General features: G+C 41.7%; 1 protein-coding gene across 14 annotated transcripts in view; it reads right to left on the reverse strand.

Annotated features, from left to right (window-relative positions):
* The window catches only part of mark2b (MAP/microtubule affinity-regulating kinase 2b), a 43,814-nt gene extending 28,314 nt beyond the window's left edge, over nt 1-15,500 (reverse strand). For 11 of the 14 annotated variants that reach the window (XM_053415804.1, XM_053415795.1, XM_053415799.1 and 8 more), the window contains exon 1: nt 14,154-15,500. In XM_053415804.1, the coding sequence (XP_053271779.1) occupies nt 14,154-14,204 (51 nt within the window). In that variant the 5' untranslated portion in view covers nt 14,205-15,500. The remainder of the gene's footprint in view (nt 1-14,153) is intronic. The other 3 variants (XM_053415797.1, XM_053415792.1, XM_053415803.1) reach the window with 2 other exon arrangements.
* Nucleotides 15,501-17,463: the final 1,963 nt, after the last annotated feature.

The following is a 17,463-nucleotide window of genomic DNA, read 5'->3' on the forward strand; positions in this document are numbered from 1 at the left end:
TACTGATTTGCACATTAATTACAGCGGCAACAGCACAAAACTTTTGTGCTTTTGGATTTTGGGTCCCCACCCAAACATAAAATGCAAATATACATATACTAAAAATAAATGATAGAACAACTAATATTTTCGAGAATAACTGTGCATTCAGATAGGACATTACAGGTAATAATGGCCCAAACAAACAAACAGTTTTTTCTCTCATTCTGTGTGTGCATGTGTGGGGGTATTTTAGGAATGGTCAAAAAGTTCATTGTAAATTTTAAATGGCATTTTTCCCAAAATGCATGTCCCAAGTTACCCCTGCTTCCTCCACTGTATTTATGTCACTATACTGGAGCCCCGCTGAACGTACATCACTGGCTTGGTCCTTCGCATGATTCCGGCCAAGGCCAGTAATGTATAAAAGTTATTTTTAACAATCACTCTGCTTCAGTTCATCTTACAGCAGACAGTAGGTCTTTGGAGCTATATACACACCCACAAAAAGAAAACAAAACCTTGCTGCGCTGGCAAGTTTTGGACGGCTGGCAACTGCGATTGGGTTTCAGCTCCAGGAAAGGGTCACAGCAATTGTGAGTGTGGCTGTGCGTGTGTGTGCGTGCGCGTGTGTGTGTGTGTGTGATCTGAGCAGACAGGTGACAGGGATCAGGGTCAGAGGAGAGGACGACTGGCTCCAGGGTGACGAGACGCAAACACACACACAGACTAACTGCGGCACAAACAGCACTGCAAAGATATAAGAATGCACACTCATCCACACAAAGGTGTGGGTGCACAATCACATATGCCAACATATGCAGAAGAAGAAATTACACACACACATCTCAGAGATTTGACACCAATGAGAGAGAGAGAGTAATGCTTCACTGAAATTCACACTGTTGTTGCAGATTGAGGAGGTTCACATAAATCATCTCTCTCTCCTGTTATGTCCAACAGACTAGTCTTTTCAGCTGTTGAATTATCTACCTCAGGCTTGAACAAGTAATAAGCTTGCTGTCTCACAATTTACCTGCAATAAACTATTTTTTTTATCAAAATCTTCCTCCCTCCGTAACCACATCTTGGGTCATGGGAAACAAGGATTTCCATGATTACTTCCTTGGGTTTCTTGGCCCAGATGGTATGAAGTAATGTCTGCATTTAAACCCCCCCACCCCCAACAACTTTATGCTGACAGTGCAGACCTGCATATAAAGTATAATAGGGCAGATTAAGCCTGAATACGAGGGGGTGGGGGGGGATCTGGGATTAAAAGCAAATGACAGTTACATTAAACCCAGAGGAGAGGGGAAGGACCTTATGTGGCCTTGTGCGAGGGGGAAGCAAATTATTTTTATTTTTGGATCATGTGGGAGAGAGAGACAGTTTGACACAATGAGACCCTGTCTGACTGGACAAAGCCGATTTCTGGAACAGTTAGGTGGTCCTCACTGAGATCTATGGTGATCTGTCCTCCTCTGTCACTCACTGAGCGTTTGCTTTGAGCTCATTGGAGTAATGTTGTCCAAAATAGAGCCTGGAGGTCAGATTTTGCCCTTAACAAAACATTTGTGTCTCCCAAGGTCTTCTGGAAAGTGATACGGCATCATATTCTGCTTTCTTGTAGTTTAACAGGTGTCTGAGACAATGTACAAGTAAAATGTACACATTCAAGGAGCTTAAATGTGAAACTTCCTTGAGCCCTACACCCGATTACTCTCTAGATTCCTCCTGAGAAATTAAATGTCTTGTGCCATGAATACACATAGATGGCCTGGTGCTAACAATGCTAACTTAACTAAATAAAAACAGACTACAACAAAAGCTTCTTTAAAAAACATAAGCGGGGAAATGCATCCAAAAGTGCTAGTTTTACAGATATCTGGAGAAGAGACTGCATCTGCACACTCAACGACACAGTGGTTCCCATCAAGGACAATGCTGCGCTATTTGAAATAAACATACAAGACTCAACAAGTGAAAACTTCCTGGGAAGTTTGTAATTACGAGGGCTTCAATAATGTATTAGATAATAACAGGAGTGGCAATATTTATCTGTTAAGGTGGCACACTCTTTAAAGTCTGGATGACAATTTAGACCGTGTGTTGGTTATTTTTAAACTAAAGGACATCTCACACTTTAACATAGCATGGATGTAGCAATATAACATTATTAACCAGCTCTAGCTAAATGTACAAGAACTGATATGAAGGTCAGTGGAGCGGACAAACTTTTCAGTCTTTCGTTAAGTACTTGCTTTAATGGGTCAACCACCCAGGAGTCATTAGACTACTTAATTAGTAGTCTGCTTGGACATTATTTGGGGGAACCCTGCACAAAGCACAGCGAGTTCAAATTCATGTGCGAGACCTCTGAGATCTTTCACAGTCCTCAGCGCTTTGGTCTACCTTCTCTCCTATCCTCTTTCATGTCAGACTATTTTTGTCTTCTGATTCTTCCTTCATTTTTGGGCAGCTGCAGGCTTAGCAAGCCACACACACACACACACACACACACACACACACACACACACACACACACACACACACACACACACACACACACACACACACACACACACACACACACACACACACACACACACACACACACACACACACACACACACACACACACACACACACACACACACCCCTCCCCTCAGTTATAATTATAGAAGTGTTGGAGGACAATAAGTGACATCATTGTTTTGTTCTCACATTACGCTCCGATGCTACTTGTAAATCATGAATGCCAAATGAGACATGCCAGCGCACAGTTTAGCAGAGGACTTACTAACTTGGTGCTCCAATAGAGATCTAGCTCAGTTAAACAGGTTCTCAGTGAAACTGTATTTGTTAATGACATTCACAACTGATCTGATGCGAAATACACATGAATGCAACCAATCACATCAGTGTTGAGCATCGGGTTCAGGTGACGCATTTGGGAGATGTCAGTAAGACGGATAGAAAAAAGGTTTTTCGTAGTGGGCACTTAACAGAGGTCTAAATTAACATTTCTCACATGTCTAGTGAATATCATTTCACAAGACTCAGATTTTTATGTGGATGTGCACCAAATTGCACACATGCAAATATCAGTCCTCTAACTTGCCTTATTTTTTCATCAAGATAAAACGCCCTGTCACGCAATGTTCCTGGATCCGCACCAAGATTAAATGGGATTTCCCTGACCCATATCCTTCCAGCAAGTTTCATGGTCATACGTCTAGTAGTTTTTGCCTAATCCTGCTAACAAACAAGCCAACGCAGATGCAAACACAACCTCCTTGGCAGAGGTAATTATATGACTACCATTCGCTCCTTACTTTTCTATCTCGGTAAACAGATTTCAGAAAGATGGCATGTAATCTTCTGATTTCACTTCATTTAATGATGTTTAATTACATTTTGAATTTGACTGCTGTATATATTAGATTTTTGCGACCATGCTCTTTCCGACAGTTTCGACAACAGCCATAATTCACAAGCGCAACAGAGCAAAAACACAATTCTCTGTCAACCAGGCTGCCATCAGTTACCGTGCATCAAGCCTGTTGCCTACCGTGTGGAGAGACCATTAGCATAGTGTTTATATCCGGACTAACAATTCAGACCCCCTCCCAAAACACACACACAAAGTGAAAACTTACTGACATGATGTTTGCAGCTGAGAGCCATTTACTGCCACACTGCAAACACAAGCATGTGCACATGACCCCCCCACCACACACACACACAATAATGTTAATCCAGTGCAGTACTGGTTGTGTTTTGACTCGGCCCTCATTATCACTGACCTTTACTAATCTGAGTTCTGGGAGGAAGCCACTCGGATACAACTAGATGGAATTCAACACAGCACAGTTCACAAAGTAACCCGAACGGAGGGTCGGACATGAAGTGAGTGCTACACAATACTATCAAGAGACAGCTGAACCCAAACTGAAGATAGGCAAACACAGGCAAAAACGTCATCAGCAGCAGGGAGGAAAAAACAGGGGTAATAAAAGGAGAGGTGAAGTGAAAACACTCCGTTAAACTAGGCTCGGCTTAAACAAATAATCTTTACGACGTATAAAAATATACACTCTTCAGTCTTTCCCCGTTTACAGCAGCGCCAGTTACCAGCAGCAACTCTGATTAGGTTTTCAAGCTGTTTTCTTAACATATTAATTAATCTCACATTGCCTTAAGCCTGAAACATGCTTCTGCGACTGCGTCTTTTCACGCCGCTGTGGCGCAAGACTCGTTGTCATTCATGCTTCCCCAACCGTTGCGCGTCTTACAAAGCAATTCCGCGCCAGAACACTAGGCGGAGTAATGCTTTTTGTCGAAGACGACCTGAGAGACGCCTTCTTTCTTCTTCATCGATTGTTTATTTACATAGCTACTGCGGCTCCTTGTAGCCTTTTTCAGGCGGACAAATACGCCAGTCAGTGACGGGTTATACAAGTGGACATACTTTCGGATCTCTTCTGCCAAACGCTCTTCTATTTGGTCCATATTCATTCTTCTAAATCTCCCGTTGTTTCTGCCTGTATTATGGGGCATGAAACCGGAAATGCAGCTCCAGAAGGGATCTAGAGCAGACCAATCACAGCCTTGCGGGCTGAGTGAGCTTGCGGAGCTTTGCCGTAAATTTTAGAAAAGGGGGTCGACACCCGTCAGCACGTAAGGAGGGATACATAAGCACGTAAGGGACCCGGAAGGGCTCTTGCGCTTACGGGCCCGTGAAAACGCAGAGGCATGTTTCAGGCTTTAGTCTGCAGTCTTGATCAAAAGTCACATTTGTCTATGATTGTTTAATTGACTGGGCCTTTTTAGAGAAACTGAGATCATGTTTTCTGAAGGAGACAAAGAAGGAAGAGAGCAACCCAAAAAAGTGAATATGTGTTGAGTAAAATATGTCAAACCATTTTTTTGTATTTGGTATAAGTGCTGAAATAAGTGTAATTGCACACACCTGTTATTAATCCAGTTCAACAATATAATAATATGCCACTTTTCTGCTAACCTTTACAACCAACAGAAAGCAGACTATTATTTGAAGTTGTTTGTGCAGATCGCTTTTTGAAAATACCACATAACAACCTGCTGTTAACAATAAAATGTAATCAAGCCGTTCCCTCTCATTTGAAATAATTAACTACTCTGTCCCTTCCTGTCCAAAGTCGACCTCCATTTGTAAATGCAGACTCAGAGACAGGGCTTGACTGAACACTGAGGTGAGGAGAGCAGATTGCAACGCAGTGCACTGAAGTTCAGCAATTTAGATTGAAACTAAAAGTAGTGGCGGAAGACAGAAAGCTGTGCCTTTAGGTGTGTCAACCAAATAAAAATGAAGCTGTAAATCGAGTATTCAAGCTCGAAAACCTGCACACTGCTAGAGAGCATTTTGTCAGATTTACAGACTATGTGCAGTAGGGTTGTGGCAGCAATAGTTAGTGTTACATTGTGTACACAGATTAAATAAATATAAATCTAGTTGGTTTATTTTTAGTATATATCAGCAGAACCTATGTTCTTCAAAGAGTAATACATTTGTTTTTGGATGCTACAAGCGTGAAAGTGATGAGAATTGACGAAGAAGAAAATTGCAGAGGATGTGGTGTCAAAGCCTCCAGGATATTAAAATAATCATTCATAGTCTAAATCATTCTAAATTAGAGTAGTTCAAGAATAATTAGCAATGCCACTGGTCCAGATAAAGATGATAATTATTACAATATTCATGGGAATTTAGAAATGGATACATGGTTGGATGTATATGGTCAATGTGTGACATTGAGGAAGTCAGTAAATCATGAGAGAAGTGTACTTAGTAACACTGCCCGTTAACTTTGTCCTGATGATGTAATAGGAAAGGCTATTTATTTTGAAAGAGCAACTGCCAAATGGGAAACTCCCAACACTCAGCTGGCCGACCAAAGGTGTAACTTCAGTCAGGCAAATGTTACACTCAGCTGACCTAAGGTGGAACTTTAACACTAATTCACATCAACTTTTATTCCTCAACAGGAGTCTGAGTTATTATGACACAGCTCAAACAGAATCATTATGCCCCAAAAACTCATTTTGATTTGTCCTCCGTTCACTTCCAGATAAACACTTTGCATTTTAAGATGCTTTTTAACATAGAGTTGTTACCGAATTCAATGAGATCGGTTCAGATTCTCTAGAGGGTAATGGCAGAGGAATGGAGAGAGTTTGGTTAACCCAATGAAGAAGAAACCATTTGAAGTAACAGGTAATCCTTATGGTGTCCGGTACTTGCGAAGGAAATAGTAAGGTCAGGTTGATCCTGTGAGATCATTACAGGAGCTGCTGTGTGATGTCAGCTTCCAATTGTTGCTATAAGTTGCCTACATATAATATGACATAACCTGGCGTTCTATAAATGAACCACCTGTAGTAATTAGCCGTAAGGACGAGTGTTGTCAAGATCATGATTCTCTTTCACACTTGTCTAAGTTTAACTCATTTGTTAATTAATCCTGTCCAAATTGGCTTAACGTGAGTTAAAAAGGAGGTAATGAGGATTTAAAATAAACACACATCGTCAGCTTTGTTATGTGCCTAATCAAACTGCTCATCACCAATATCCTTGACAACAGCTGAATCAATGTTTTGTTTCAAAATGGGAAAAACTGATTGTGTAACACAAAAACAGAAAAATGCATAAATTCAGCCCTATTTAAATAAGATTTAAAGATTAAGTCCACCATCTCAATCCAAACTCTTCCTTTAATTTCTCTTTATCTATCAAAGCTCCATGTGGAACAACAAGCTCAGCACAAATGGGGTCTTTATTGGATAAATAACACAACCACATGCAAAAGCTGTTGCATTATACGGAAATTTGTGGGTGGGAGGACACACACCTCCCAACTCTAGGTCGTGATGGCGGTGTTGCCATGGAGATTTGTCGCTTGCTGAATCCAGCCCTCTCTCAATATTGGTTCGTATTTCTTTAATCTTTCCTTCATTTTCTCTTGCTCTCTCCTTCCTCCCATCACTTTTGTTCCAACCCTGCTATTCATATGTTTATGTTTCTATTTATAATCCGCTCTAATGCCGAAACGAAATTCCAGAAAAGAATACGTGACAAAGACAGTTTGTCGTCCTTAAACGGGAGCATACAGTCGTGATTTTACCACACAGAGGCATATCTGAAGACATTTGCAGTTGTGTCTTTTAAGTCGTCTTCGTTTCAAATGTCAGACATTGCTTTCTTTATCATAACTCTAACATTTAAATCTAACCTGAGGAGAGCTAATTAAAAAAAATGACTCTAATGAGGGGAAATTAAAAAGGACACGAGTTAAAAAGCTGTCAAATGTCAGGAAGAAATGCTACTGCACCTGTTTGACAGTTCCTCCGATTGAACCCATCATGGAAAGCTAGTTTAAAAGGACTATGGTGTACTGCATTTTGCGGGAATATTTGGCAAAGGATGGGAATAAAATGTACAAATACAGACTCTGTTCAGTTTCCAGTTTTACAAAAAGCAAGACAGACCAAATAAGGAAATTATAATGAATTGAAAGATTTAAATTCAGCCTATATGTGGTTACTTTATCTGTCAAACCATTTCTTGCACTGCTCAACATTACATCGCCTTTTGATGCCTATAGCTTTACTTCGCATATTCCGTCAGGTAAAATTTGTGACCTCCGGAATGTTTCAAATCAAAACTTGGTAAACTTCCTGCTTACATGCTCCTTTCTCACCTCTTCTAAACCTCTATAGGAAAATATCTAGTATGCTGCGGAGCTAGCATATGCATACTAGCTAAGCAAAGAGTCCACTTCACACACAAGTAAATCTGTGAGAGGCCCCTTACTTTAGCGAGATGGTGTCACAGTGGGTCACAGTTTGCTGTGAATGTCGTGTCGTGTGTGTTCCCTTGAACTGGATTACCCAGACTCCCAAGGTATGTGTACGTGTGTGTGTTAGTCTGTATGCAAGTGTGTCAAATTAATTCTTGTTTGCTCTGTTGCTGTCACAGTTTGGACACATTGCACAGTGCCTCCTTGCATTTGTTCTGCTGCTATGCTCAGTGAGTGCGAGCAGGGATGGGTTCCATTTTGGATCTGGTTTCACGTTGGTAAAATGCCAGGATTTGTCCTTATCAAATCTTTCATTCACATTCTCCATGTAGTTAGTCTGTTTTGACTCTCTGCCACTATAGGCATCAGCAAAAAAAGGAAATATAAATGTGTGATATTGAGGTAAACAAACAGGCAGACTCACTTAAATGTTTCAGTCAATGAAAGAACTCCAAAATGTATTCTTTGCGAGGAGTAACATGATGAACAACAAGTCCTTTGTTTAAATATTTTTCAACTAGTGGCATTTTTTATCATTTGAGAAGACGACTGCTCGGCCCCTGTCTACCACCAGTGTTATGTTACATCACATTCTGTGACCTGAACAGTGGTGCAACAATGATCACCCATTCAGGTAATACTAACTACCTCTGTGGATGCAAAATACCAGTGATTTACTCAACTGATATTACTGAATACTGAAGTACAATGAATAATGTTTTCACTCTGTTGTTTTTACTGGAGGCGGCACAGTGGTGCAGCAGCGATCGCGGTCAAGTTGCAGCAAAAAGGCTCTGGGTTCGACCAGCTGAGCCCTATATTTATGTTTGAAGGTTCTCTCTTGTGCCTGCGTAGATTTCATCCCATAATCCAAAGACATATATACTATGTTAATTACATGTCAGCCATATAGTTGACTTACTACTCTGACTCTCAACCAATGTCATAAGGGGATATTTTGTATTGCACATACCAGATATCTAGTGATTTGGGGCTAGAGCTTGTGTTATTTACTCACTTAACTGATCACAACATGATACATAACAAAGTGGCGTTCCACCTCAGCTAAACAATTTCCTGTGGGAACCCGGGAATAGTAGAGTTTAGGGTAAATTAACGGCAATGTGCATTTGTCGGACCATTTAACCACATCTAAATCTAAAAAACTAGGTCAAAAAACACAAATCTCGAAAATATAAATTGGAAAATATTATTTTTAAAGTGTGTTAGAGGATTAGATCACTAAAGGTGGTGAGTTCTTATCCTGTTCATGCTGGCTTGTTTATTCCCATCTTACACAACATGACTTGAACCTTAAATAACCTAATTCTGCCACTGTGATTGAATTTCTGAATCAGTGTGACTCAGGAGTGATCAGAGCGTTTCCACCAATACATGCAGCTAATCCTGCAGGATAAGAGAGCAGTAAAGTGAGCGAGAACAAGGCCTCAGAATCAGGTCGGGTGTCTACAGGCATTTTACGCTTGATTTGTTTTAGAGATTGTGAAGTAGGTGAATCAAGTTGTATTCTTAGAATCACTACAACAAAGCAGCTCTGACACAGATGGTCTTGGCCTTGGGAAATATGTCTTGAATGGTAGGCAGCAGGTTACTACAACTTGGGCGCAACACTAAGTGTACAAACAATGGCCATTTGAATGTTTGCCACCTGTCTTAAAACAATTACTTAGATTTTAGACATTAACCAATTTTGTATTTTGATTCCGTTTTGTCTTGATTTTAGACATTAACCAATATAATGTTTTGACTCTGTTTGGTATTTTCTCAATAGCCAGCTTTTTTGTTTAAGAATAAAAAATAACAAAATACTTTTGGTTTGAAGTTGACCTATTCCTGCATATTTGATCGGTTCTCAAATGTATTTATTGACCTTTCCATAGATATTAAGGCATCCTCATTGGATCATAGGAAGAAATCAAAGTATTGAAAGTGGACTGAAATCAGACAACTAAACAGAAAGGCGAAATTACATTGAAGCAGTGAGACAAATCAACCCTCCTTCACCTGAATGACGTCAACTCCTTCAAATCGCAGGTCTACAGTTAGCTGCCACACCTACCACTCAGCTCAACTGGAAAGGCCTGTTCTGCCCTGCACCCTCAGACAATCCAACACACACACACAAAGCACTGAACTTCACCGCATTGTTGGTTAAACAACGAGGTAGCACCTGCTTGTCCTATATTTATGTGTCCCCTGAAACACCAGGTATAAATGGCATGCTAAATCAAAATGTAATTAAAATCCATTGAACAGCTAACTGCAAGTCTGAGTGTGTGAGGGAAAACAGAGGGGACTTGTAGTGAGTGTGTGTGTGTGTGTGTGTGTGTGGCAGGTTCTCTGTTGCTAGGGCCCTGGCTAGCTTTGTCTTTCTGTTCATCTGCCTAGTGACTGGTCTGGTAAGGAGAGAGGCATAATTTATGGTTTCCTGGGCGTAACAGCAACGTGTACGTGTGCACACGCACGTGCGTAGCTATAGATTGCTTACACGATGACTCATACAAAGGGGAGCATGAATGAAGGACAGGCAAAAGGTGAACATCGGCACAATAATTTTTTCTTAACACGTCTTCGCCAGAATACCTGTGACAGTGCATTCACACATCCACTCATCTGTATTACATTTCCAGCTCAGAATTTAGCTGGGAGATTCTCTGCCAGACGTTCACACTCCCAAGGTGTCAGGTGAAAATATCCAAACCGTGTTCGGTGTTGGCTTTGTTTATAGTTGCTTTTTTTCGTTAGATGGGCTCTTTAGCAATAACCATCTGTGTTTCAATCCTGATGCCGGTTAAAAAAGTCAAAGAACAAGGGATTAGGCTATGCCGAGCGATTTCCAAAAATGGGAGAAATTGAGGGAAACACAGGAATAAAGTGTAAAAATGAAATAAGAAGTCATAAATCACCTTTCATTGGTTCATAGGTTAACCTATCCCACATTTTTATGAATTAACTATTTGTAATTGAGGGCCCTACAATAAGGAGTAATAGATGCGTAATTCCACAGGAATCCCACAAAACTCATCTCCACCTTTCCTGCTTGATAAAGTAGAACACAAACAGGACAGTGCTCAGTAGGTGGCAGTCGGTGTATACTTGGAATCTAACTTCCTTACTAGGTTTAGATTAACATTTTGGAGAACTTTTCCTTGCCCTAACTGAAAGACTCTGGCCGATTGTGCTGTTGAAGATAAACTTAGGTGGATACGATTAACTTTAATGCCTTGATAAACAAAATCTTGTGATTTGTGCTTTATATCCTGGATCCTTGATTTAATTCCTTTAGCGATGTAGGGCCCTGCATAAATAAACATTTGGTCAGTGTAAACATAAATAAATTCCTAAATGTAGTTAAATTGTTTTGCTCTGCATGACCTCTGCAGTGAGGGAATGTCTCACCTGCAGAAATTAATAGTTAAATCCCTCACACCTTAGAATCCTGCTTGCTCAGTTAGTGAGAAACAACGGAAACAATGAAATTGAAGTAACAATTGAAGAGGCACTCCAGCTTTCAAACTGCACTAGTTTGTCTTAGAGAACGTGGCTATAAACCAATAAGAGCAGGGACATTGTAAAACAGGAAATTAGACAATAAAATGATTGTGACTGGGGGAAGTACACAGATTACAAACTGCAGAAGATATTAAGTATTCCAAAACGGCATTCGAATAAATCTGCTGCAATAATTTTAAATAATATAATTTCTGACATATTTAGCACTAGATTATGTACAGGCTAGTGACTTATACTAGTTTCACACCAATAGTGTGCCTGATTCAAATAGGTTCATTGAGGTAACAGCCATTACCAAACCTTGTGTAACATGACAGCATGTCAGATCCTAGTCACTCAATGCATCTGCCATTTCACATACGTACCCCGCAACTAATTAGGATACCAGAATGGTAGGCTGTCTTGGCCAGTACAAACCATTTATACCCATTCACATACAACTTAGTTTGCTAGTCATGTGTAAACGAGGCTTTGTTAAGTCAAGTAAATCATTAGAAGTTAGCATTAGGCTAACTTGACATCAAATATTATACAACAGCTTCTCCCTCCCAAATGCCACACTGGCTAATCAGATCAAAATAAACACCCTCTCTGACAGGAACAGAGGCCTTTCCACAACCCTCCGTCCATCCTCATGCCCGGTGCCATTTTGTCCTGTATCTTGAGACCCGACACCAAAAGCTTTCTATACATGGCCTTTAAAACAGACTGCGTTTGTGCGGACGTATCTATCCATAACCTTTTGCCTACAAACCCACTTAAGGACTCGCCATGAACCCAAACTTCTTTATTTCACCCCTAAATCCTCTCTGGATGCTGTGGGACGAGGAAAGGCCCACACAGGCCAACAACAGCACTACAGCAAAAAAAACACACATGAAGCTGTGTTGGTAGAGCACGTTCCTAAAGGGTGCACATAGAGGGCCAACAAGGAAGTTCAGTTTGAAGGTTATTAATGATTACTACCCTGCACTTTGGTTTATACTCTAATGAGCCTGCATGTATAACTGTGACAGAAAATCTCACTTCCATTTTCATGTGGCTAATCTCAAAATGCTGCACACTACAAGTACACCACCAGATATGTACGACTGTAACTAAGTGTGTTGCTGCTGTGGCCAAAGTAAAGCCAGGTCCACCTGTGTTTGTATGAGTGAGTATTATACCAATATGTCTCAAACACACAAACTATGGAAATAAACCCTTAAAACACCACTTGAAATGTGTGTGTGTGACAGTTACAAAAACACACAATATTGTTTGTCTGTTTCAGATAAGGGTGTAACCATGTCAGAATATGTATGCGTCACTGTGTGTAGATTCATTTGCTTGCATCTACCTACTTACGTACCAGTCTGGCCAGATTTGCCTATTCTGTACACTCTAATGGAAGCAGTGATCCACTTCGTGGGACAAACACAGACTTGCATGCAGTGAGATCAGTTTCAACACACAACTTCTGTCAGCCTTTGCAGAAAAAACAACAGTAGACAAAATCTTTGAACCTTTGAGTCTCAGACATCAAGACGTTTTCCTATTGGCAGGTGAAGGCAGATCTGAAGTCTGTTTGGTTTTACAGCTGCCCTTTACACATCTGAAACTCAATGTTCCACGTATAAAACTGTTTGACAGGTGTGCAGCTCCTATGACAGGTACAAAAAATAAAAAAAATCCTTCCACTACCCTCTCTTTTTATTGTTTTGTATTTTTCAATCACCATTTGAAAACCAGAGTTACTAACAAATTTTTCATCATCATCATCTCTAGATGAAACTGTCGACAAGGTTGAGACAGATTCTGTATTCTTAAAAGAAGAGGCTTTGTTTCAGCCTTCACTTAATGATTTCCAAGGGGTTTCTTTTAAGCTTAAAACATGCTACCAAAGCATTTCAGTACCCAACTGAGTGGAAACATGAAACAAAGACTCTTACTTAAGTTCAGTAGTTCTAGGGCAAAGGAGGTTGTGTGTTGCTTGCTGTTAATACCCCAAATGGACCCATATGAAAGACACATTCCAACCTACCATCAGGATGTCGATTGTAATAAAACCTATACTTTTAAGTCAACATCTGCTGTAGTGCTCTGGATCACTACACCATAAGTTTGCATTAGCATCTTGAACTTTGGACGCCCGTTTTCTATGATCACATATCCAGCAATACTACTTCTTAGCAAAAATAACTTTTCTTGTTTTATGGTTCCTATGCCAAGACAGTCCAGCACAAACACAATATATCAACTTTCTCTTTCAGGAGAGCCCCACCACAAGTCCATGCCTGCACTATATAACCATGCAATTAAATACTAAAATATATTACATGAATTGTAAGGTCTCCAGCTTGTCTTTTAACAATGGATTATCAATGTTTTTAAGGTTAAAGGTACATTATGCCCACGTCACACAGTTTTTTTGTAAGTTAATGATGCTTCAGGCAAATATGTAGGTGCCAGGCTTCTCCACTGTCTCCAATCACCTGGAACTGGCTGACAGGGTTGACCCTAATGCAACAGGTCTCATCGATGATAAGTCAAGCGCGAGGACATGCCCCAACACACAGACTAAACAAGAGCCTAAATTTGATCTCATATACTGCAAGGAGTGGGAAACCCAGTGTGAGTGCGTAGGCAAGCTGGTGAATCACTGCTGTGTGGCAAAGACAACGGAGACAGAGAAAAGGCAAAGAGACGCCAAACAAGGCCTCCATCGAAAGCAGATGAGAATGTCCCATTCGGGTGTGTTGATGGGACAATATCAACTTTAACATTGTTTGGGAGAGTGATCTTGAACGGAGATCTTACCTGCCCGGTTGAATTTTCAATCACTTGCACCAGTGGTGCCCTTGTTGACATTTTTGAAAGACTTGGGGGTTGCCAAAAAAGGAGGAAAGGGACCAGTGACACAAGATCGATTCTTCAGTGTCTATTGTGCATTTAAAACGTGGGTAGCTGGTGGTGGAGGTAAATTCCGAAAAGATGTCCAGTGCTAGCCAGCTAGCAGCACGACAATTCACCCGTGAATCAACAAGTTGGATCCCACATCAGCGGCTAGCCGAGTTAGCCAACTAGCTAGAAACTAGCTAGCAGCAACTGCACGTCCCATGTTTGTCAACAAGCACAAAACGGGGAAAAGGGAGAGCAAGTGTCTTCTTTTCAGCTTCGGCCCCGGTGTGAAAACATTCAGTTTCCACTTAGCATTTGACAGCGTCGACGGTGGCTAGCGAGCCAACAACCTGATGCTGTGACGTTTTCGGCAGCTAGCTACTTGGGCTAGCTTGAAGAAAAGTTGGGCAACGGTTGCACTGCACAAGACAAGGTTCAATTAGGCTGCTAAAATGCTAAGTATGGCTGCTAACTAACGTCTGAGGAAGTTGGGGCTGTCGCCAAAGTCTACAGCAAACGTAAATCCAACGTCGTTTTCATAGACGCAGTCTCGACGTCTATATTTGTCTTTTTTTAGCGGCTGAGATGTTTCCTTTCAGATCTGGGCTCCACAAACTTTCAGGCCAAAGTTATTCCCGGCGAGGTCTCGACCTTCCCAAGTCACACGAAACAAGTGGAAATGTTCCCAGTTCGATATCCAAGTTTAGGGTATCCGGGCAAAAAAATAAAAGCAGCGCTGTGTAGAGTGGTCACATGGCAGAGGAGAAACACGAATTAATGTGTTGCGCTAGCTAACTGCTTGGCCGATATTAGCCCATGTAGCTAGCTAATTCTGTGTTTCTTCCGAGGCGGAGCTAGCTAGTTAGCTTATCCTCCGGCGGACGCGGCGGCGGTGACTCGCCACAGAGCTGCCCACGAAACTCAAAATCCACGGAAATCACCGGCGCTCTTCCTCCTGTGGCGTGATTGGAATAAGGTCGCTCGCCGCTGCTGCACTGCAGTGTGGCGATACACCAGCTCGTCCTGTCGGTAACCGCGGACTGCTGCTGTTATTCCCCACGATCAGGCGACTGAAAGGAGGATCATCAGGTTGTAAAATCCATGATCTGTAGACGGGGGGTCTTCTTGGTTGGAGGTGTGTGTGTGTGTGTGCCTGCCACGGGCGACAGGGGGAGAGAGGCGAGGAGCTGCGCCCGAATGCAGACTATGCGCACGATCCTGCCCTGATACCGGAACAAGCTCGCGGCAACATGGCTGCTTGCACCACGACTGAAGGAGGAGGGAGAGAGGGAGGGTTCGTCCGTATTCGGCTCCACTCGACTGTTTTCTCCGAGCCCCGAGGTGACTTCCAGGTTTGGCAGGTGCAGCGTCACCAGAGGTTTCGGTGTTCACACCGTCAATCGCCTGGATTTCATTGGTCTGCGCATAATTCCCACATGACTCACCCTCAACTAAAACATATTGCTATGGGACCCCTGAGACTCCTGAAGGTAAACCCTCAGGCGCCCTCAACAGCCTCTGAATTCACTTGCACACGCTTTTTATTATACAATCAAAGTACAATGTCATCTGGGTCATTATTAAGTACTACAACTTGTTGCCCTGTCTTACAGAGGGGTCTTTCCAGTGGCAGATCTAGAATTCTACTAAATCGGGGCCATCATGGGGCCACCGTTTGTACAGAGGGCCCTAATAAATCAACCATTAGGTAAAAAAATGCTTTTCTTCAGAATGCATGTTCCTAGGCTATTGTTGGGCTTATATCTCTATTATTAATCATAACTATTTATGTACTTCCTTCTGTGTTTTAATAATTTGTTTTCAGTTGTGAAGCCCCTCGTATTATTGTTCCTTTTTCTAGCACAATGTGAAATTCAAAGACCCTGTTGCCAGAATGTTACCCTTGGGTGCAAAAATAACTTAATTGATGCTTCTAATAATAATTTAAAAAGATGAGGAAATTTGACTGATGTTACATGTAACTAACCCAATGCCAACATGCCCATTGAAATATATACTTGTGTGGAATTGCTGTTGGTAGTTGAACGAATGGTGAATAGTGATTCCAGGGGCCAACAGGTGGAGAGAGCCAACATCCCAGGGGACGCCAGAGCTGTGTTCTTTCAGAGGGGCTCGTTAAAATGGATGCTGAATTATGTTTTGACACCATAGCTGTAATGATAAAGCATCACTTGTAAATAGGTACCCATGCTATCCATACGTGTGACTGTGAGATGCTGACAGCTGGCATAGACATTTTCAAGTTACTTAGCAACAGCCATGGGCTGACAAAGAAAATATGGCTGCTGCTGCTTCTGCTGGAAGTGGGGATGTCTGAACTCTTGTCAGTCAGGAGGTCTGCAGAGACCGCTCACAATACCAGATATTCACCGTTTACACAATGCAAGGATGTTGGGGGAGAGAAAAATAAAAAAGAGGGAAAAAAAAGAAATCAGGAAATGAAGGGGTACGAGAGACTCGTTAGTCGGAGAGTGGGAGAGAATCCAACTGGCAGGATTTCCCGATGAATCAAGGGAAAAACTTCCCCCTGATGATGGAGGGAGTGTGCTCCACATGCAGCATAACAGGACACAAACACCTCTGTCGGTAACAGTGTGGTCACGATCATTCTTCTATGAGAGACTTTATCAGGACTTATCTATCAGCCTCTTTCCCTTCACTCAGTGTGTTGGAGCCGGTCCAGTTTTATGGTGGATCACAGGAGAACGCACGTCACACACACTGTGCACTCAACTGCACTTTTTATTTGGGAAAATGTATTAAAAATATCATAAGTGTACATGTGAACCAGTGTATGAAATGTGCTGAAGTGTCGCCATCTGCTGGATGCCTATCCATCTATCTATCCCTCCAGCTACCTCCCCTCCCTCCCTATCTTGTTCCTGCTAACTCCTTACCTACCACCCTCCCTCCTTACATACCCCTTTGTTTCTTTCCACCCTCTTGAACTCCTTACCTACCTCCCTCTCTCCCTCTTCCCTCCTTGCTTACCCACCTACCTTCCTTCCTTCCTCTTTAACACCTTACTTACCACCCTCCCTCCTTACCAACCCCATAGAAACAAAATAAAATAATTACTTATTTTCTGATTTTGATTCTTGATTGTTTTGGTGAAATACAGCAGCTGATAGAAAAGGCCTCTGTCACAGTGTAGGTGAACACAATGTCAATGGCCTATTTAGTCCCGAGAGCCGGGACGAGCTAAGAA

The sequence above is a fragment of the Pleuronectes platessa genome, chromosome 23, assembly GCF_947347685.1.
Source record: "Pleuronectes platessa chromosome 23, fPlePla1.1, whole genome shotgun sequence".
Taxonomy (NCBI): Eukaryota; Metazoa; Chordata; class Actinopteri; order Pleuronectiformes; family Pleuronectidae; genus Pleuronectes; species Pleuronectes platessa.